Source organism: Lutjanus erythropterus, chromosome 9 (assembly GCF_056507025.1).
Source record: "Lutjanus erythropterus isolate fLutEry1 chromosome 9, fLutEry1.hap2, whole genome shotgun sequence".
NCBI classification, from domain to species: Eukaryota; Metazoa; Chordata; class Actinopteri; order Lutjaniformes; family Lutjanidae; genus Lutjanus; species Lutjanus erythropterus.
Window position 1 is genome coordinate 34,867,314 of NC_139325.1, and position 23,752 is coordinate 34,891,065.

The following is a 23,752-nucleotide window of genomic DNA, read 5'->3' on the forward strand; positions in this document are numbered from 1 at the left end:
GGTCGGCTTCTGTGCAATAAATGTGCCAGGTTAGACTTTAGGTCAAACATGCAATAAACCAATCAGAAAGTCAGCTCTCATCACCTTTAAGAGGCAGGTGGACCAGGAGGGCGAGCGGCGGCAGCATGACGGCGGATTTAGCAGGAAGAAACAAAGAGAAAAGATTTTCGAGAGAGGAAACAGATCTGCTGGTTCGACAAGTGAAAAACTAACACGAACTGTAAATGTCCTGCACACTTTGCAGGTCTGCCGAGATTTATTAGTCTTTAAAATTATAATGATAATTCATTATATATTACATTTTCTGACGTTTTATGGACCAAACAACTGATCAATTAGCAGAAAAATTATTGTCAGATTGATCACTAGTTGAAAAACAAATGAAAACAGGTGCGCTCCACCTGTCTGAATCTATTTTTCAATGGACAAGATTGTGCGAGGATTAATTTTTCACCATCTTGTGAGCAGCTCGTCATCACCAGCTGACCGAAGTTTGAGCTGCAGTAACGTCACTCGTCCAGCAGGGGGCAGCAGAGACTCGCTGATGTGACCTCAGAGCCGCTCAGCTGCTCTCATGTTCCACCTGGCATGAGAAACAAACTTCAGCAGGTCATCACACTTCGTCTTCACCTGGTTCACCTGAACTGCTCAGCGAGCTGCTGCGCGTTTCGATAAAGTGGCGTGGTGCGAGTGAGCAGACGGGCTCGAGCAGGTTAAGCTGTTGGCCCTTTAAGCGTGAAGCGGGGCCCCTCCACGCCTCACTGAGCAGCTCTCAGGCCCTTTGTTAGTGCTCAGAGGAGGAGGAGGAGGACGAGGGGGGCTGACAGACTGAGACCCTCCACAGACCAGAGAGCACAGAAAAACACGCCGCAACAACCAGAACCTGAACACAACACGATGAAGAGGAGCTGCGAGGGTTCAGCTGCTGATCACTGAACATCAGGAGTTTACAGTGAGTCTGAGTTTACACTCTGATCCTGACTTTATCACAGTTTCAGGTTTATTTCAGGTCATCATTTCAACTTTTTTTTTTTATCCCTGTTTTAACTTTTTTCTCTCATTATTTGAACTTCTCTTTTGATAATTTGGACTTTTTGTCTCATGTTTTACTTTTTTCCCTCATAGTTTGGATTTTTATCTCTTAATTTTATGGTTTTACTTCATTAATCCTTCATTTTGATCCTGTGGTTTCTAACATGTTTAGTTCAGGATGTTTTGTTGGCATTAATGTATGAAAGACAGAAAAAACATGTTCTCCAGAGAGATTTTGAACAATTCTGCAAAACTGAATTATATTCAAAGGAAACAAACAAAAAACAATTTAAACGCACTTGAATCTGAATGTTATTCAGGATAATAGGATATTTTCTATGTTTAATGTTTTTCATTTATTGGTTTATTGATTAGGGAGAATGCACATTAATTGACACCACAGTCAGTCAAGAGGCTGGTTTTTATCTGTGGTCTCTGGACAGATGTTAAATCATAATTAATTAAATTGAAATTAATTTAAAAAATTAACGCTACGAGCAGCACTAGACGGGCCGTGCGGCGGTGCGACTCTGTCGTCAGACGCTGACCCGCTGACGAGGCTCTGAATATTCACGTTTTGGACGCCACAGGAAGGAGTTTGATGTCACTTCCTGTCTCCACTAGGTGGCGACCAGGCGACTGAAAATTTCATGTAAAACATTTCATGATTGTCTCAAGAGGCTTACTTCTGATTATTGTCATGTAGATGTGTTCAGGGCAGGACTTTTAAAAAACGTTAAGTTTGGTGAAGATCAAACCATTTATACTAAAGTTAAAGCAATTTCCTGTTTCACGGCAAGACGTCATACTCAACGCCACCCATGGCCATGCCCTTCAACGCCAGCTAAATCTGTTAGTAACTGTTGCTCACAGCCTAGTCTTGATGACACACACTGATTTTGAAGTCAATCTGATTATTTCTTTAGGAGGAGTTTGTTAAAATACAACACGTGAAAATCTGAAAAATTTACCACAAACTTCAAAATGACTGACTTCCTGTTGGGTTTAAGTGATAGGCTCAAGACACTTTTTTGTGCGTCTGGTTGTGATACATGTTTGTACCGATCTTTGTGCATGTGCTGTGGGAGCTGCTGTTTAGAGGGTGTGACCAAACAAAAAACAAAAAAAACAAAAACAGGTGTAGTGTCCGTCCGTGCGCTCTGTCTGTTTTCACGTTTGGACCTATTTTTCAACCTTTGATCATTATCAATTAACACACTGATCAATATGTCTGAAAAAATCAATTCATTTTAAGTGTAAATTGTATTTAGAATATTTTCTCCTCTTTATCTTTCTGTCAGACAGACTTTTCTGACAGGAAATCACCATTATAGAAGACAAATGTCACTCTCTACAAACCAACCAAACTCCATTCATAAAATCAGTAATTTTAGCTCAGAGAACACAGGAGCTGTTGGTCTGCTGCTGCCTCCATCTGTTAGTGTGTTTGTGTTGTTGTGAGACTTCAGTGTTTTAAAGTGTTCATTCAGATTCACAGAATTCTCACAGAAACTCAGACAGACTGACAGATGGACGCAGCTGTAGTCTAAGCAGCAGCAGTGATATTAAACGAACACACAGATGATTAAACGAGTCACTGACAGAGTTGACTTCTGTGTTGTAACTCTCCTCCTCCTGCGTGTGTTTCAGGCTGTGTGGTGTGTTTCCTCCCGGGGTCGGGCAGGCCCGGGATGCGGTGCACTGTTGTCATGTCTCCCCTCCAATATTGCACTCGTCCCGGCCTCCCCGGCCCAGGGGTCACAATCTCACCCCCACCCCGAGGCAGCAGGACAGGAGAGAACCACAGCTGGAGCTCAGAGAGACGAGGTAGAACACAGAGAACCCTTTATGTTAGAGTAATACGTGGATATCATGAGAACAGGTGTTAGACGTTGGATCTGGTTATATGGTGATGTCGTAAGTGTTTTCTCGTCATTACAGTCTGCATTACAGTACGATTATTGATCAAAAATCTCTTGTCTTCTACAGCTGCAAGTAACGATTATTTTTTAATTGGATTATCTAATATTCAGTTTGTCGTCTAATCTTAACCTTAATTTATTGATCATTTTACAGATTATCTAGCAATTGGTCTGTGTAGCCAACATTAGCAGCTGGTCTGTAAAGCTAATGTTAGCGGTCTGTCTGTGTAGCTAACATTAGCGGTCTGTCTGTGTAGCCAACGTTAGAGGTTGGTCTGTGTAGCCAACATTAGCGGCCGGTCTGTGTAGCCAACATTAGCGGTTGGTCTGTGTAAGTGGCCGGTCTGTGTAGCCAACATTAGCGGTTGGTCTGTGTAACTAACATTAGCGGTTGGTCTGTGTAGCTAATATTAGCAGTTGATCTGTGTAGCTAATATTAGCGGTTGGTCTGTGTAGCTAACATTAGCGGTTGGTCTGTGTAGCTAATATTAGCAGTTGATCTGTGTAGCTAATATTAGCGGTTGGTCTGTGTAGCTAACATTAGCGGTTGGTCTGTGTAGCTAATATTAGCGGTTGGTCTGTGTAGCTAACATTAGTGCAGTTGTTCTCAAGCTTTTTCTGTCCCACATATAAAAACTTTGTAAACTTCGACAGATGAGTCAGACAAACAGCAGCAACATGTGGAAAAGTCTTGGACGGGTTTATTTCAACAGAGATATGTACATTTGAATATACACACAGAAACATATAAAAGGAATATTCCACTGTTTTCCACTTTTCATCTGAGTCAGTGACAGGGCTGTCTGTGTGTGATGTTAGCTTATCACCTCTCAGCAGAGTTTCACGGCTGTCTGAAACGTTCTGATGAAAACACAAATGAAGACACGAACTCTTCATGTGTGTTTCAGCCATCATCTTAAAGGGACAGTTCACCCCAAAATCAAAACTACATATTTTACCTGTAGTGCTGTTTATCAGCCGTAGAGACGTCTGACCTCTCTGATGGAACTAGATGCTTCTGCTAGTAGAGAGAAAGTAGTTCCTGCTGGGGATGATAATCAATTAATCGATGACTGATTGATCGGTCTTTAAGAATTTGATCGATCATGTAAAATTTAATTGATCTACTATCAAATAAACACCTGAAACACGAAGCTCTTTATATGTTCCACAGGCTACACTCTCAGAAATAAGGTTCTAAACAGGTTCTTCCTGAAGGGCTGTGATTCTACTCAGAACAATTTACTTCTGAAGAACCCTTTTTGGAAGAAAGGGTTTGTCAAGGGTTCTTTATAAGACTAAGGGTTCCATTAAGAACTCTTTTCATCCAAGGAACCTTTTTTAGAAGAAAGAGTTCGTGAAAGATTGTTGCATTCTTGAAGAACTCTTTCAAGGGTTCTTTGTACTATAATATAAAACAGTTCTCAGTAGAACTCCTTGGACTGATTCTAGATAAATCCTTGGAACATAAAAAGGTTCTAGGCAGAACTACCTGGTTGTGTTCTAGATAAAACCCTCTGAATATAAAATGGTTCTCAGTAGATCCCCCGGGTGGATTCGTGTTAGCACCCTTAGAAAGGTGGAAAGGTTCTGGATAGAACCTCTAGAGAGGGTTCTAGGTGGAACTGTTGCACCATAAAAGGGTTCTCTGCAGAACCTCTCACAACAGGTTCTATGTGAAACCTTTATATTGGGTTCTAGGTAGAACTCTTTGAAGGGTTCCAAGTGAACTTTTATAAAATCTTTCAACAGGAACCAAAAATGGTTCTCCTATGGGGACAAGCTGAAGAACCCTATATGGTTCTAGTTATCAGCTTAATTTGTGAGGGTGTATGTAACACTGTCAGAGAACGTGGAACATGTTGCAGTGGAAATAAAACTTTGTTTGAGGGTTTGTTTCTTTTTACCAATGATCAATTAAAGACAGAGCTGAGAGTTTGCAGCCCTGGTTCCTACAGGAACGTTCTCACAACAACGTGTAAGGATGGAAAGAGACGTCTCTCATCTAAACGGCACTGCAGGTCAACATGTCCCTTTAAAGTTCACTGATAAACATGAAGTCTGACTGAAGCGGAAACACACAGACACACACACACACACACACACAGACAGTCACACGCACACACAGACACACACACACAGACAGTCACACGCACACACAGACATACACACACACACAGACAGACACACACACACACACACACGCACACATACACACACACATACACACACACATCTGTAATGGTGCGTTCAGGTGTTTCTCATCCCCAGACTGAGATCCATCTCACAGTTTCCCTTTCATTCAACGACACACACACACACACACACACACACACACACACACACACACAGATACACACACAGACCCACTTAGTCTGTCTGCAGCTCTCAGACCTGAATGTGCATCAGAACTTGTTTACGATGAGACTGAAAGTCTTCAGGCACCGTGTCTGAAATAAAAAAAAAAAAAAACACATCATAAATTAAAAACCGTGACATCATGATGGACACACCGTGTGCTTTTATATCCACAATTTTTGTTTAAGTTTGGATTAATTTAGTGTTTCCAGGGCTGCAACTAATGATTAGTGTCATCATCAGTTAATCAGGTGATTATTTTCGTTTGGTCAATAAAATGTCAGAAAATGTTGAAAAATGAATCCTGTCACAATCTGTTGCTCATCTGTAGAGTTATTTATAATTATTAAAAATATCGATTAACGTTCACTCAAATGTTCACCACTTCTGAGGGATCAATGAAAAAAATGTCTTTATGTTTATATTCTATATTCTCTATATTATGTTCTGTATGAAGAACATCAGCCAATAACATCAATATTGGGATTAATATTGGCATCTGTATCGGCCCCAAAAACCAATCAGTCATGCTTTAATCAATCAGTGTAAACATGAGAGCTGGTCACATCGCAGTGGTCCTGAGAGTGTTCTAGATAAAACCTATGGAATATAAGAAGGTTCTAGGTAGAACCTCCTGAATGTGTTCAAGATAAAACCTATGGAATATAAAAAGGTTCTAGGTAGAACCTCCTGAATGTGTTCTAGATAAAACCCCGTCTGACAGAAGACGTCGTACCGTTACATCTGTAGCGCAGGTTGGACCAGATGATGTTTTCCTGTGAGAAACAGAAGACACCGAGTCTCCCTCCTCTCATGGACGTGTCGATCACAACGCCAGAGTCCGCCACCAAGTCTGTCCCCTCAAACAGCTTCACCCTGAAACACAGGAGCACGCCGGGTTACAAACCAAACGCTCCAACGTCAGGACACGCCGGGTTACAAACCAAACGCTCCAACGTCAGGACATGAAACCAAGAAGTCAGGATGTTGATTGGTTACTGGTGGAGCTGATTGATTGGTGGAGTAAAAAAAAAAAACACTCTACAGAAGTACAGTAATGAAGTATTTATATAGTATTTGTACTTGATCACCTCCAACCTCAGTCTGTGACGATCAGAGTAATTTTATCTAAACAATATTATCAATAGAACAGAAGGAAAGAGGTTATCAGCAAAACCTGAGCAGCAGCTGTGAAGAACTGAACTGTGGTTAATACAGTGGGCGAGAGAGGGACGAGAGAGCACACACAGACAGACAAACAGAAGGAGAGAGAGAGAGGAGAAAAGAGGAGACTCTCTCTTCAGCTCTGTGAATAGACCCTCCTCCTCCTCCTCCTCCTCTCTTTCTTTCTCTTCTTTCTTTTCTTTCTCTCCTCCTGACCGACTGAAGAATGTGAGTCCAGACTTTTAAAATCTGCAGCTTCCAAAAACACGAAGCAGGAACGTTTCAGTCCAACTGACTCTGACTCCTAAAACAACGAGGACTGATCCTTTAAATCCTCCTGTCAGCGTTTCAATAATATTCAACTCATCTACTAAAAATAAAGTGTAGAAACACTGATAGAGGTCAGATTCGGCTCTTCACTGCTTTAAATACACATTTACTGCCAGTGTGTGCACCATGTTTTATTCCTCTGTCTCAAACTTTAACTTTTATTTCATCAAACTTTTCTAAAAACACTCTTCACACCCCACACGACTTCCACCTGACTCGCTCACTCATCGGTTTGAACTGTACTTGTGTGTTTTATGTGAAAAACTTTTCTCTTTTTTCCAGTGCGTCGCTCTGTCTCTCCGTCTGATCTGCATATCAACGGTTGCCGAGGCGGATTCTTGCCAGGGCTTTGGTTGTCATGGAGACGAGTACAATAGAGTAACCGGGGGGCCCCGGAGCCACAAAGAAGTTTCAGAGGGGAAAGAATGCAGTAAAAAGTAAAGAGAGAAAGAGACGAAAACCGGACACAGCTGCAGAGTAAGAGTACGACAGAGTACTGCTGTATCTGTATGGCAGAGTACTGCAGTATCCGTACGACAGAGTACTGCAGTATCTGTGCTACTGTGTGGTTCTGCAGGTGCATTTAGTTTTAGGTGCAATCCAGAAAATATGCACATTTAAGAAGCTGAAATCAGAGAATTTAGACTTTTTTAAATTAAAAAAATGATTAATTAATGCTTTTACAATCTTGTCAATTGAAAAATAGGTCCAAACATGTGAAAGCAGGTGGAGATCGACAGGTTTTCACCTGTTTGGACCTATTGTTTCAACTAGGGATCAATCTGGCAATATGTTTTCCACTGATCGATCAGGTGTTTGATCCATAAAATGTAAGAAAATGTTGATCAAAGTTCAAGATGACGTCCTCAAATGTCTTGTTTTGTCCACAACTCAAAGATATTCAGTTTACTGTCAGAGAACTTTGTTGATATCTGCTGTCTGAACTTTACACACACACACAGCTCCTCTCAGCTCACCGGAGCAGCTCTGTGTCTGTCTGTCTCTCACCAGAACAAGATGGCGGCGCTCGTATCAGAGATATTTTGGACTCTACGTGTGGCTCTCACCTGATGTATCCCACCTGCGGCCGGTGGCTGAGCTGCCAGCGATACGAGGTTTTGTCTTTCCAGCCGACGTTTCGTGGATCCTTCCAGAGCAGCTTCACCTCTCCAGGTGTGTCCCCGGTGTGCCACAGAGCATTCCTCAGAAACTCTCCTGGTCCGGTGCGGGATTTCACCGCCTGCAGGACAGACACAGGATGATCATTTAATTCATTCGGTCATTTCAAGTGTCTGTCCAAGGGGAATCAGACCTGAGAGCTGCTGACTGATAAACAGACTAAAAACACACACAGCTGATTACAGCGAGCAGAGCAGAACAGGACGCTGTGTAGAAACAATTAAAACCATCAAGATTAATGTTCAGAATCTGGTTATAAATGAAGTTCTGACGTTTGCCACCTGAGAGCAGCAGAGAGCTGCGAGTCTCTGTGACAACATGGACCGCTGCAGCACTAAACACCAACAAACAAGACACACAACAGCTGAAACGGAAACTGAAAGTTTGGGTCAGACTCCAGGTAAATGTTCTGATGGAGTCCCTGCTGTCTTTACAAAACTTTACATTTAAATCACATGAAGAAAAAAAGTGAAGTGGATTAGAGACAGTAGAGATAGTAGAGACAGTAAAGACAGTAAACAGAAGAGTACAGACAGAAGAGGCAGTAGAGTAGAAACCTTGAGCTGCAGGGCAGGCTGTGCCATGGCTCTGAAGGGGATCGACTGCCAGTACGTCTGCTCCGTCTGTTTCCACATCACCACATAGAAACTGGATGAGTCCTGGTACCCGAAGATGAAGCCGGCGTAGTCGTCATCGGTTATCGTGTTGACATGGAAGGTTCCCTCAAAGTCAACGCCGTTGAACGCCGTGTAGCCCACAGCTAAACCAGGATCGCTGTTCATTGTCTGGACGATCTCCATCCCCTGAAGAGAAAACAGAGAGACAGAAACACACCTGTCACCGATCACATTGATCACACCTGTCACCAATCACACCCATCACTGATCACACCTGTCACCGTTCACACCCGTCACCGATCACACCTGTCACCGATCACAGTCACTGATCACACCTGTCACTGATCACACTGATCACACCTGTCACTGATCACACCCATCACTGATCACACCTGTCACTGATCACACTGATCACACCTGTCACTGATCACACCCATCACTGATCACACCTGTCACCGATCACACTGATCACACCTGTCACCAATCACACTGATCACACCTGTCACTGATCACACCTGTCACTGATCACACTTGTCACCGATCACACTGATCACACCTGTCACCAATCACACCTGTCACTGAACACACCTGTCACCGATCACACTGATCACACCTGTCACCGATCACACTGATCACACCTGTCACTGAACACACCTGTCACTGATCACACCCGTCACTGATCACAGTGATCACACCTGTCACCGATCACACTGATCACACCTGTCACTGAACACACCTGTCACTGAACACACCTGTCATTGATCACACCTATCACCGATCACACCCATCACTGATCACACCTGTCACTGATCACACCTGTCACTGTTCACACCTGTCAAAAAGAAAGAAGCTAAAACAGAGTGCTTCTCTCAGATGATCAGGAATGACCACAGTCATCACACAGAGGAAAGCAGTGCTGCTCAGTGTCCATGACAGACAGGAGACAGTCGAGGGTCACCTGGTTAAGAACCACCCAGTTGGGGTCGATCTGGGCGTCGCCCTCCGGGTCCAGGATGACCGTCTGATAGGCTCTGAAGTCTGTGAGGGTGACCTCAGCGCTCTCTGGACAGACGTCAATCAGATCCATGACTGCATCGTTATCAAAGTCGTTCTCACAGACGTCTCCGACACCGTTAGCTGAGAGACAAACAAAGAGACAGGTTGAGAGGGAGAGATGAACGACTGTGCCCTTATAAACTTTTTCTTCGTTAGGTGCTTGTGTGGTCAGTGTCAGCAGGCAATCAGACCGCCGTTTTAGTTACGGAGGGAGCAGTGACGTCCCGCCTCTTCACCTGCACGAAACGCACCCAGGAGCGAGAGCCAGGACCTGCTCTTCTGTCGGGAAAACTAGCTAAAAAACACCAACCCAGTGAAAGATAACCGCTCAGACTCAATACGAACTACTTCTGCCCGTAGGTCAGAGGCAGACTCAGACACAGCGAGTTCCTCTTCTTACATCATATGACGTGACATTGAAAAAACACGCTTTTTAAGAGCCTTGCTCCAACAAACCGAATTTTCCTATAATTTTCTGTCTTTACGTCCAAACAATCTTAAATTAAGTTTAAAAAATGTCATTTTACACCAGATTATGCATAAATCTCATTAGGACATTTAACCTGCAAGTTACACTTTAATGTCTGCATCAGTCAGTGGACCATCATGATAACAGCAGGAAGAATTTTACATTTATTCTCTCCAGGAGAGTCCTCTCTGTTTAGCTGGAAATAATAAATATTGTCTAAAATGACTTGGAAAGTGTCAAATATTAAGTGTGCATCCCCAGTTTACAGGTGACCCACGGTACCGTAGAGCAGAACTGTCACCAGTCAAACGTTCTCACTTCTTATTCTGTTTCTTCTTTATCTTCTATCAGATAAAGTTCAGATTATATCAACATTGTGCAAAGCCGTAATCAAAGCAAAAGGTGTCTGCATCTAAAATATCAAAGATCAGAAAGCTGTTGCACACCGTGAGGTCGACAGGAGAAGAACATGGGTCGAAAACAGAAAAAGAAAAACGAGTCTCACACACTGATTCAGATTCAGTAACAAACTTATAAAAGACAGTGTGTGAAAGTGTTTTTGCTTACGACACAATTCCATATAATTCTATGTTTCATAGTTTTGACGTCTGCAGTCTTAATGTACAATGTAGAAAAACAGTTTGTCCTCTGCTGCTGTCTCTGGAGTTTGACGTGTGTGTCTTTTTTTCTCAGCTCGTTACCGTCGGAGTCTTTCTGGTTGGGGTTGACGATGAGCCGACAGTTGTCGTAGTCGTCGAGGACACCGTCGTTGTCGTCGTCATGGTCGCAGTCGTCTCCGAGGCCATCATTATCAGAGTCCAGCTGGGAGCTGTTGGGGATGTCGGGACAGTTGTCTCTGCTGTCCTGAAGGCCGTCTCCGTCCCTGCAGGAAATCGTTCTGTCATTCTGTTCTGAATATTTTACATAATTTCATGAGAGAATAAAAACCAAACTATCTGCTGAGGTGTGTGTGTGTGAGAGAGACATACGTGTCCTGGTTGGTGTCACAAACGTCTCCCACCAGGTCATTGTCAACGTCCGTCTGAAAAAGACACAGAAACAGTCAGTGGAAATGTCCTTCACAGGACGTCTTTTTAGTTTTATACTTTGAGGACATTTCAGAGTCTGAACTTTTTCACTTTTACCGCAGTAAACAAGTTGAATCAGTACTTCTACTTTTACTCGAGTATCTGTACTTCTACTGCAGTAAAGACTGAGAGGACGTCTGTCTTCTCTGCATGTAGACGTCCTGCTGAGACCACTAAGTTTTATCTCCATACTGTGAGCCTTCACCAACACATTACAGTTACACAAACAACCTGTCTATCTGTGTCTGTCTGTCTGTCTGTCTGTCTGTCTGTCTGTCTGTCTGTCTGTCTGTACCTGCATGGGGTTGCTGAGTTCAGGGCAGCTGTCACAGGCGTCTCCCACTCCATCTCTGTCTCTGTCTGTTTGCATCGGGTTTGGTACCTTTGGACAGTTATCCAGAACATTGGGAATACCTGAACACACGGACACACACACACACACACACACACACACACACGCGCACACACACACACACACACACACACACGGTGTAGAGGACTGAAACATCTACAGAGGTTATAAACATTACTTAAAGCTAAAGGTAGCTGCTGATTGGCTGAATCCAAAGAATGAGGTGAGTGTCCGTCCTGAGGAACTCACAGTCTTCAGTAGTTTACTCTGTCAGATGAAGAGTTCATCATCTTCATCATAGTTCAGCTATAAAAGATCAGGGACACAAAACAGACCCAGTGTTTGTTCACATACAGGAAGTGACGTCTGCTCACACCTGGTCACTGACACACATCGTAACACCAGGTGTGAACTGATGTACTCAGAGCAGAACATTGTGAAGGGATCACTCAGGACGAATGTTAACTCCAGGAGTGAACGTGTTTAACTCCAGGAGTGAACGTGTTTAACCCCAGGAGTGAACGTGTTTAACGCCAGGAGTGAACGTGTTTAACGCCAGGAGTGAACGTGTTAACTCCAGGAGTGAACGTGTTTAACGCCAGGAGTGAACGTGTTTAACCCCAGGAGTGAACGTGTTAACTCCAGGAGTGAACGTGTTCACGCCAGGAGTGAACGTGTTTAACCCCAGGAGTGAACGTGTTAACTCCAGGAGTGAACGTGTTCACGCCAGGAGTGAACGTGTTAACTCCATCTCTTAAAAATAATCCTGCTAACGATCTGTTCAGATTCATGTGTCTCTGTCAGAGGACAAAATATGAAGCAGAGGACAGGTGGATCATGTCTTACCGTCCCCATCAATGTCCTGGTCGCAGGCGTCTCCCTGTCCGTTGCCATCTGTGTCTTTCTGGTCGCTGTTGGGGACGTTGGGACAGTTATCACAGGCGTCTCCGAATGAGTCGCTGTCTGAGTTCTGCTGGTCTTTGTTTGGGACCAAACGGCAGTTATCCTGAGGGACAGAGGAGGACATGTGAGGTCACATGATCACATCATTGCTTCTGATGCTCACTCACACACACACTCACACACACACACACACACACAAACACAGAGTCTAACCTCCACATTTTTGATGCCGTCTCCATCTGCGTCCTCGTCACACTGGTCTCCGATCCCATCGTTGTCGGCGTCCTCCTGCCCTGAGTTTGGTGTAAATATACAGTTGTCCTGGTGGGCAGAGACAGACAGTCAGCCAATCATTAACTTGTACACAAGAAGCTGTTGTCATGAATGGCAGCAACCCATCCAGGTAGGTCGCTCCTGTGTCATGCCCCGCCCCTTTTTGGATAATAACGGCCACTGATAATTTGACTGGTGGTCAAACACACACAGAAAAAAATAAAGAAATAGAGGCTGATGAGAGTCTGCCTCCATCAAAGTGGAAGAACAACGCCACCTAGTGGTCGGAGGTGGTACATCCTGATATATACCAGAACCTTACTGAATCTCCAGGTGACGTATTTCTGTCACTTTTTAAGAAATTAGTTTTTAGTTTTAGTCATCTAGTTACATCACAGGTGACTACAGCTGCTTTGACATCATGTGACCTAAAATAAAACAAACAAACTGTGAGCAATGAGCATTAAGTGAATATGTTAGAAATAAGGATTATTTCAGACCTACATTTTGTTTTTGTCATGTTTTTTTTTTACCTACATTAAACCAACCGCTTTTTTTATTTTTGTTCTTTTCATCTTTGTTATTCTTGCCTTGTTTCTATTTTATGTTCATATAACAACTAGTTTTAATCTATTTTTCACATTACTGTCATTTCAATCCAATATTCAATGAGGATTTCTAAACAAGGGGAATCATAAATATATTTTTATATTAGCTGGAGCACTTATTAAAAAAAAATTACGAGTCGGGTGCAGCCCTAATAAATATTAAATATGGATAGAATATGAAGTTGATGATGATGACGATGAAGTCACGTCTGACCTGTTTGCAGTGTTTGTCGTTGTCCATGCAGGGCAGAGAGCGGTCAGGATACCCGTCGATGTCTGTGTCCACTCCACATGTGTTACCATTACCTGCCCAACCCACATTACACTGCACGCACACACACACACACACGCACAGTTCAAGGCTCAGCTGTAGAAGACATTATGTTTGTGCTCTGATATTGAGGCGGCGTCCTGCGCTCACCCTACAGGCGACCTCTCCGTTCCTCTCCATGGTGCAGTGGGCGTTGGTGTCACATGGGTTAAAGGTCAACGCAGCGCACGACTTCCTGGGGAAGCAACCTGATGTCTGGTTACCGAGGAAACCGGGTTTACAGCCTCCACACTTATATGAACCCTGAGAGAGGACAGGACACATCTTCATAGAACTGCAGTGTTACAGCAGAGTGTCCACTGGAGGGCGCCACCTCCCTGTGAGTCTCAGCTGAAAGATCACTTCTTTCTATAAGACACTGTGATTTAAAATTGTTGTGACGTTTGTTACTGTGTTCTGTCCACACAGAGGACATCAGTGAGCTGTGTTTCCATGGAAACTGCTGTGTGTGTGTGTGTGTGTGTGTGTGTGTGTGTGTGTGTGTGTGTGTGTGTGTGTGTGTGTGTGTGACTGTGAGACACAAGCTCACCACAGTGTTGATGCACACAGAGTTTGATACACAGGCGTCAGGAAGATCCAAACACTCATCGATGTCCACACACTCCTGAGAGACAGACAGGCAGAGAGAGAGACAGAGAGAGACAGACAGAGAGATAGACAGGCAAAGAGTGAGAGAGAGAGAGAGAGAGAGAGAGAGAGAGAGAGAGAAACAGACAGGCAGAAAGAGACAGATAGGCAGAGAGAGACAGACAGAGAGAGAGAGAGAGAGAGAGAGAGAGGCAGAGAGAGAGACAGAAAGAGAGACAGACAGGCAAAGAGAGAGAGAGACGAGAGAGAGAGAGAGAGAGAGAGAGAGAGAGAGAGAGAGAGAGAGAGAGAGAGAGAGAGAGAATAATAATTAATTTCACAGAGACAAACTTTTTTCCAAAACTTTAGTGGTTATTTTTCTGTCTGTGTGTCTGACCTGTCTGTGTGTCTTGGCGTAGTCCAGTCCAGTTCCGGACAGCGGCGCCCCCCACAGGCCAGGAGGACAGGGCTGACAGCTGAACCCCCCCACAGTGTTCACACAGGCTTCAGGAGAGAAACAGGGCTGCAGCTCACACTGACACACACACACACACACACACGCAGAGGTTGACATGTTGTTGTCATGTTGTTGTCATGTTGTTGTCATGTTGTTGTATGTTGTTGTATGTTGTCGTGTTGTTACCTCATCAATGTCGTGACAGTGCGTCCCGTTGCCGGTGGTTCCAGGTGGACAGGGTCCACAGGTGTATCCAGGATACTGCAGACTCTCCATACAGGACACGCCCCTAAAGCAGGGGTTAGGAGAGCAGCGAGAGCGAGGCTCATGGAAACCTGTGGACAGAGACACAGGTATACTGGCTTCAATTAGGTCCTCAGATGTATGGCTTCATATGAAGAGAAGAAACTGCTGACTCACCACAAACCTGACACTCCAGGATGGTGTTTCTGATCAGAGCCATCTCTTTGACCTGACGAGGACACGAGACATCAGCAACGTCTTCAACTATAGTCACTGTACTGTCTCTGTCTGTCTCACCTGTTCTCTGACATCCTGGCTGTCTGTCTCACCTGTTCTCTGACGTCCTGTCCTGTCTGTCTGTCTCACCTGTTCTCTGACGTCCTGTCTGTCTCACCCGTTCTCTGACATCCTGTCTGTCTCACCTGTTCTCTGATGTCCTGTCTGTCTGTCTCACCTGTTCTCTGATGTCCTGTCTGTCTGTCTCACCTGTTCTCTGATGTCCTGTCTGTCTCACCTGTTCTCTAACATCCTGTCTGTCTCACCTGTTCTCTGACATCCTGTCTGTCTCACCTGTTCTCTGACATCCTGTCTGTCTGTCTCACCTGTTCTCTGACGTCCTGTCCTGTCTGTCTGTCTCACCTGTTCTCTGACGTCCTGTCTGTCTCACCCGTTCTCTGACATCCTGTCTGTCTCACCTGTTCTCTGATGTCCTGTCTGTCTGTCTCACCTGTTCTCTGATGTCCTGTCTGTCTGTCTCACCTGTTCTCTGACATCCTGTCTGTCTCACCTGTTCTCTGACATCCTGTCTGTCTCACCTGTTCTCTGATGTCCTGTCTGTCTGTCTCACCCGTTCTCTGACGTCCTGTCTGTCTGTCTCACCTGTTCTCTGATGTCCTGTCGCAGCTCTCCCAGGATCTGGTTGAAGATGATGAGCTGACCAATCAGAGCCTTGGTATGGTCACCTGACAGGAAACCATCAGACCAACAGCATGTCAGTGTTTAGATGGAGCTGATTTCAGCTGATTGATCAGCTGATCAGTCAGCTGACTGATCAGCTGACTGATCAGTCAGCTGAAATCAGCTGAAGTGAAAGAAAATGAAAATGAAACTCACCCAGGATGGAGTTGACCTCCCCGCTCACTGTGAGAGAGGAAGACATGAACTCAGTTATTGATCATATCACTCATCATGTTATTGATTATATTCAAGTGATCAGATGGAATATAAATCCAACATCAGCTACTCTCTTCACTGTCCCCCCTTCACTGTCCCCAGCTCCCTGTCCCGTTCTTTGTCCCCTGTCTAAAATATACATTTTTGTCATTATTTCACTGAGCTAAAACTCTTTTTCACACTTCACTTTTTAGTTTCTGTTCATAATAATAACGCTGAAGGTGTGAGCTCACCTGAGTTGTAGGCTGACGAGTCTCCCTGGAACGGACAGTCTGTCAGAGCTCCAGCTTTAGCAACACTGCCCCCTAGAGCCAGTCTGAGGGACTCCACTGCACCCTGACAGATGAACATGAACTTAGTTACTTTTAAAATCATAACAGAGTACCGAGTACAATTTGAATTAACCTTTCACCTGCATTCCTGTATCCAATCAGGTGACGTGATCAGAAATGGGCCAGTGAAAAGCAGGACAGACTGACAAAAAAACAAAAACAAACAAAACAAACAAAACAAAAACCTGCAGCAGGAGGAGGTTTGGAGAGGCGACCATGACCACCGACCAGAACAGAGCTGCAGCTGGTGGTAAAGATGGTAACCATTAATCATTCATTCATTGATTCATTGTCTGTGACCACTTGTTCTTGAAGGGTCGCGGGGGGTGGAGCCTATCGCAGCTGACACTGGGTGAGAGGCGGGGTTCACCCTGGACAAGTCAACAGTTCATCACAGGACTGACACAGAGACAGACAACCAGTCACACTCACACCTACGGGCAATTTAGAGTCACCAGTTTATCTATTTTAATGCATGTCTTTGGACTGTGGGAGGAAGCCGGAGAACCCGGAGAGAACCCACGTGAACATGAGGAGAACATACAAACTCTGAACCAAACTGAACCAGCTGCGAACTCCCCAGCCTCCAGCCGGCTGAGACATTTGAACTCAGGACCTTCTTGCTGTGAGGCAGCAGTGCCTGAGGATGCAGAACGCAGGATGCAGGACGCAGGATGCAGGATGCAGGACGAGTGATGGTGGCTGATGTCGTGTTGATCTCAACAGGATGATGCACATTTTTACTTCCTCTGACTGTGGACACTGTTATCATGTTTGTTCAGGTTTTCTTATCAGTTTGGTTTGAATTTTTTTGATGATATAAAAAGGGGGTTACACATCACGATCATCGAGTCATCCAGCTGTGTGGGCGGGGCCTCAATACTGTGGCTCCGCCCCTGATCACTACTGCACAGACTCTGGCTCCAAATGACATCACCAGAACAAGATGGCAGCGCTCGTTTCAGAGATATTTTGCACTCATTTTGTAGAGTGGAAGGAAGAGGAGACCATCTTTATCTACAGACTGGTCTGAGAACAGCTGAAGTCTGTCTCACCTGCAGCCGGGCGTACGCCTTCTGTCCGTGTCTGATCTCCACCATGTCCGCCTCTCTGGGCAGAGGGACCAATGGCGGCAGGCCCTGGCTGGAGTCGGCCAATCGGCAGTTGACGTAGAGCTCCATGATCATGTGCTCACGATGAAGACTGCCAAGTCTCAGGATGATGGAGTGACTCCGCCCATCGGCCAGGTTGGCGTTCTGCAGGTTCACCGTGTGGATCTTCCCGTCAGCTCGGACGTAACGGACCAGGACTGAGGGAGGAAGAGGAAGAGGAGGAGGAGAGGAAGAAGAGGAGGAGGAGATGGAGGAGGAGGAGGAGGAGATAAAGGCACAATGTGTCAAACAACTTTTAAATGACTGAATGTGTTGAGACAGAGACGTCCCGTCCTACACATCTGAATCAACACTTTAAAACTTAAAAAAAAAAACCTCAAAATAAAATCACAACACTTTATTTTAACATGTTTTTCAATCAAAATAAGAATAATGACGTATAAATGATCATTAATTTAATATTGGAAATCAAATCAAAAGTGTAATATGAGTCGGAACAATGAGATATTTTTCTAAATGGTTCAGCTGTAATGAAAACTCAGCAGCATCTTGTGACTGAACATGCTGAGAATCCTGAAGCTGATGTTTGACTGTAGGTTTCACTTCAGCCTTTAAAACCTCGTGTTCTCCTGGAAACACTGCAGCTGATGAACGTCAGCCCCGTCATTACTGAGCAGGGGGAACAAACCATCATCAGACAGGCCCAGGAGATTATCTGAGACTCCGCCCACGTCCTCCATCATGAGCAACAACTCCCCTCAGCCAGACACTTTAAGTCCCCCAGTGCAGACTTAAGAACTTTTTTGTCCCCGTGTCCCCCAAAGCCTTAAACAGGAAGTTAACTGTGGCCTAAACATGTCATGATTCTTTTTTTTAAATATAACTATATAATTATATGATGAGTGTGTAGAACAGACGTGCTGTGCAGCAGGCAGTGTGCAGACTGTTGGCTGATGGCTGTCTGTACCTGTACTGCAGGTACTGAGTGTGTGTGACTGTGGACTAATGACACCCTGACTGTATGTATAGGAACTTCTTCTCCAACAGAGTCCATCTTATCTCATCATATCTTATCTTTTATGATCGGTTCATGGAATTAATTGCATAATTTTCATAGTAACTGTCTGAGCACAAGCACGCTCAATTCAAACCCAGAACAGGAATGTGACCAGAAATTTAGAGACCAATACTTTGAACTGAAGTCTAATACTCAGAATTAAATAAATTACATGATTACAAGGCAGAGACGGGAAGTAACTAAGTACTTAAAGGAGAACTTTAGTATTTTTAAACTTGGGCTCTCTTTCCTCGTGTGTGTGTGTGTGTTTGTGTGTGTGTGTGTGAGATTGGTGGAGACAAGTTGTTTTGAAGTTGGTCCAGTAATGAGGGAGACCGATGCAGCCGGCAGCTGAGAAACGAGCTACAACACTATTTGTGGGGCAACTGTGGCTCCATCTAAGTTGAATCAGAGTCAGTGTTTGTTTTCAGCACCGAGCGGCTCAGATCAACAGTTTAATCTCTGACAGCAGCACAGAGAACGTCTCTCTGAACCCTCGCCAAATCTTGTTTCTCTCGTTTATTCTGGTGAAGTCTCGCAGGATCGTGTGTTACAGGAAACGACAGAGGAGACGTGAGTGAGAGCGATCAGGAGCAGAGTGAGTCGTTTCAGAGCACAGAGACGTAGTTTAGTTTTGATGCAAGACAAAAAAAAGATGAAAGTGATGTATGAGATGTAAGAACAACAAAAAATGAAAGAAATGAAGGTGAACTAGTTAATTTTTGGGACTGTGAACTGAAGCTGATACTCAGATATCATGACATTGATCTCATATCCACACATCGTCCAGCCTGAGTTATCGGTGTGTTTTTTATTAAACATCTTTGTTCTCTGCAGACCCTGATGACTCGTCGCTCCGAGCTAATAACCTTCACAACTGGAACAACTTATTGATCGAAGTAAACGACTGACCAGGAGAATTAAACCTGATATAAATACATCAAAATAAGTCCATATTTAACATCGGCTCTCTGTCGCATGATATTTCACTCCATATGAGAGCAGGAAAATCTGGAATTGTCCTTTAAATTTGATCTGTGTGGGAACTGTTGTCTCCTGATGTGACAGCGAATGTTCAGACACACGAAGCCACAAAACTTTATTAGAAACTCTGAGAGTTTCCAAAGATATCAGAGCCGTCGGTCTGAAGCTGCAGAATGTTTCCATCCATAAAAACACAGAGTCTGTCTGCGGTTTGAACGTTTCACTGAGTGGAAAACACAACAGAACACAAGACGGTCAGACAGAACCTGTGGAGAACAGGTATGAAAATAGATAAAGAGCCTTGATTATGAGATAAAAAGTCAGAACTGTGAAGAGTTTTAAGTGTCCAACCTTTATTGATCTTGCCCATGACGGCGACCTCCAGGTACTTCCTGTTGTCCTGTTTGCTGTAGAGGCCCAGCAGGACTCCGCCCAGCTTCGCCGGCAGCCGAAACGTCGACACCACGTAGATGTCACTGAGCGCGCTCAGACCGCCCGACAGCTTCTCCACTGCCGCCACACTCTGCTTCGCATCCTGAAGACCCAGTATGTCGATGACTGAGGAGGAGGAGGAGGATGAAGAACAGACAGACACAGACATGATCAATCATTTTAATTATTGTCAATAAAGTTTTCATAGGTATTTTAACAGACTCATTTCATCATGTTTAGATTGTAAAGAAATGTTTGATTGTTTTTTGTCTGCAGTCACTATTTCTGTACCAGTGGTTACCATGGTTACAGGTGATGTTGTTGGCTCCCTGGCTGTTACCATGGTTACAGGTGAGCGCGTACAGCTGTTAAGTCAACATCTGTCGTGTGTGTGTGTGTGTAAGACAGGATTTGAGGGGATTTTTTCAGCCGTTACCATAGAAACTATGAGGACAACTGAGAACCAATCAGACAGAACAGAGGACAGAAACACCACAGAGGAAGAAAAACAAGATAATCTGTCATTTCCTGTCCTCCATCCTGTCGCTGATTGTCTCCAGTGACTAAGATGCTTCATCCAGTCATGACTGACTTACACTGAGGTGAACACACACATCAATCAATCAATCAATCAATCAATCAATCAATCAATCAATCAATCAATCAACAAGTCAATCAATAAACATGGACACAGTCTGGATGACTTCCACTAGAAAACCTGCTCTTCATCGTCTTAAAGGAGAGAAAATGGAGGCTGGAACTACCAAAGCACCTGAATGTAGCATCTGAAAGTACCTGAATACAACACAGCACCTGAATGTACCACAGCATCTGAATGTAAAGAATGCACCACAGTACATAAACACATCACAGTTCTTGAATGCACCACAGCACCTGAATGTAGTATTTCCATCGTCTGCTACTTTATTCTTGTCCTCCACAACACCTCAGAACAAGTTTATCATAACTAAAAACTAAAACTTGGTGTGAAAAACACTGAAATAAAAACAAAACCCAAAAAAACACACCACAGCTGCCAGCTGTTCATCTGAGGACGATGACTGGACCTATATTTCAATTGACTTTTTGTGACGTTTCAGAAAATCTTTATATAAAGAGTTTTAATCCATATTCATAATTCTTCTTCTTCTTCTCATTATTCTTGTTGTGACATTTTTGCAGAGAAATGTTTGTCTCAATACTTTCAGGGTAAAATCAGCATGTGTAACAACATGCAGCTGTTTCAAAGATCCAGCTGCAACTCTGCCAAACACAGCTGCTGATGTTGGTGGTTGCTATGCAACATGTAAACAACTGTGTGTGTGTGTGTGTGTGTGTGTGTGTGTGTGTTGCTACACAGTGTTAGCAGTACTGATTAAATTGTTCAAATACACAGGAGGGTGCATAATAAATAATAATAAATAATCCTTCAATTAGAAAACAAATTTTAATGATTAAATATGTTTTTGTAGAAATGTGCAAACAGAAGGAAGAAAATAAAGAAGGAAGCAAGAACGCTGACATCACACTGAGGGCAGATAAATATGAATTAAATATTGATTATATACGAAACATCTGTCTGAATAAATCAAACTTAACTGACCTAAACTTTTAGAAATGTTCTTATTTGTTTTCATATATAATGTGACGACTTACCCCACACAGTGTGACAATCTACCCCAGAATGGGGCAAGTCGTCATGCTCACTCTTTATTTGACAGGACAGTATTTTGTATTAAACCAGACAGAAATGAGAAATAACGTGTTTTATTAGACAGTATTAAAGCCTTTATTACACACTTATTAGGCTTCATTAGAGGTAATTAGGGACACATTAGAACAGAACAGCACTGTAAACTAAAGTATATAAATTTAAATGAAGAGTCAGACTGGATCACACCAACAAGGATTCATTTAATCTAAGGTTAGTACTAATCAGAGTTTAGTCAACTAAGGTTTAAACAAGTTCATACAGATTTAAAGTTAAGCAGAGCTCATAATTCAAAATTAATCTCTGTTTAGTAAAACCAAGTTTATTTATGCCAAAGGAAATTAAACAGATGCTCATTCACCAAAATTAAAATAAATAAATAAAAAAAAAGTAAATCTGAGTGCTGTTGGGACCTCTGAAGAAGAAAAAACATTATATTGTTTGTTTGCTTACTAAAAAGTGTCCAGCTAAAAAGTAAAAAAAAAAATCTATCATCTAAAATAGAAAATTGTGGTACTGTTCGCTATCGCTAAAAGGTAAACAGAACACTATAATGTTTACTATCTAGCTAAAAAGTTTAAAAATTACATGGGTTTCTAGCTAAGTTTGAAAAGTAAAAAAAAAAAATCTTTCGTTTTCTAGCAATCTTAAACAGAAAACTAATATTGTTTGCTAGCAAGCTAAAATGTTTAAAGAGTTATATTTTTGCTATGTAGCTAAAAAGTTATATAATTTTCTAGCTTTCTAAAAGAGAAAATAGTTACGTTGTCTGTTAACAGAGCTATGGTGGCTGAGCAAAGAACAGCCACAGTTTGCAGTTTAAACTGGATTTTAAAGTTTTGCTGCAACAGAATTAAATTTTATCTCAGTTTAGAGTAAAAACTAAACTGAGGTTTAAAGAGAGCTTTAAATTGAATATATCTTAATTTAAAACTACTTTAAATCTTCTCACAAATGCACATATTTAACTTTAATTTGTAATGTAAAATCTAAAGATTATACATTTGTGTACAAATATGTCTTATTTAATTAAACATGTAAGATGACTGAGTGAGATACTGAGTGAAAATAAAAACAATGTTACAACATGCCCCGGTCTCCCCTACTCGGTGAATTCACCGGGCTGACTCTGACTCTGTCCCCGGGTCAGTGACCTCAGGAGGCGGCTGCAGCTCTGCAGCCTTGCTTGGTGTTACCTTGAAGGTCCGGACCGTCCGGGACTCCCTCCGAGACTCCGACACAGAGGACTGACAGCAGGACCGGGACCAGGACAGTCCAAGCCATGTCTGAGACAACAAGGATCCAGTCGGACCAGAAGGAAGACCAACGAAGAAGAAAAGCCGGTTTTGAAAACTCTGCAAAAGAAGAAGAAGAACCGGGAGTCCAGAAGTGACGGGGAGCTGTCAGCGGGCAGGGACCGGACAAGGAGGACCGGAGGACGCGGGACGAACTTTGAGCGGAGCGGACGGAGGCAGCAGGACCCGGATCAGGAGGACAAACGGAAACACACCGGGACGGCGGACTGCAGATACCCGGACCCGGACAGAGGACCAACCGGAGGATAGACTGACTCACGGGCGCGTTCACGAGCGCAGTTGGAAACAAACTTCTGCCGGGGCGCGCGCTCAGCTCTGCTCCAGACGCACGAGCGCAGAGTGACGGAGCTCATTAAAATAAAGGGCGCGAGATTGTGCTGAGCGTCACGTGACGAAGACATGAACAGTGATCCATGAGTAGTTTGACACGGTTATTATGACGTCAGAACATACACCGATGTTCACTGCAAATCATTAACAGTCATTAAAGGAGAACAGTTCCTGAGTTAATATTCAGAACCTCACAAAATCTGAAACAAACTGTCAGAACTTGAGGATAAGCTGTTAAATGATCCTAGCTTTACCTTGTACACCTAAAGTAGGAGCTAACTTAATAACTAGCTAACTGTAGCTAACAGTGTTCACTAACAGTAGCTAATGGCAGTGTTAGCTAACACTGGCTGATG

General features: G+C 43.5%; 1 protein-coding gene and 1 long non-coding RNA gene across 2 annotated transcripts; one reads left to right on the plus strand and one right to left on the minus strand.

The window, feature by feature from the left end:
* The first annotated feature begins 628 nt into the window (after positions 1-628).
* Positions 629-10,996, plus strand: LOC146321993 (uncharacterized). Its single transcript, XR_014771418.1, has 5 exons — positions 629-952; positions 2,683-2,859; positions 7,089-7,283; positions 7,818-7,979; positions 10,821-10,996. It is a non-coding gene; the product is annotated as an uncharacterized LOC146321993 (long non-coding RNA).
* On the minus strand, positions 5,109-23,480 carry thbs3a (thrombospondin 3a). Its single transcript, XM_084727341.1, has 22 exons — positions 22,947-23,480; positions 19,959-20,165; positions 17,510-17,763; positions 16,356-16,458; positions 16,063-16,089; positions 15,829-15,911; positions 15,127-15,178; positions 14,893-15,041; positions 14,647-14,784; positions 14,212-14,286; positions 13,773-13,925; positions 13,566-13,676; positions 12,684-12,791; positions 12,414-12,573; positions 11,511-11,629; positions 11,117-11,169; positions 10,829-11,010; positions 9,561-9,739; positions 8,543-8,788; positions 7,874-8,046; positions 6,049-6,188; positions 5,109-5,404 (listed from the first exon to the last, which is right to left on the minus strand). The coding sequence occupies exons 1-22, from the start codon at positions 23,032-23,034 to the stop codon at positions 5,343-5,345; spliced, it is 2,862 nt and encodes a 953-aa protein (XP_084583467.1). The 5' UTR covers positions 23,035-23,480; the 3' UTR covers positions 5,109-5,342.
* Between the last annotated feature and the right edge of the window lie 272 nt (positions 23,481-23,752).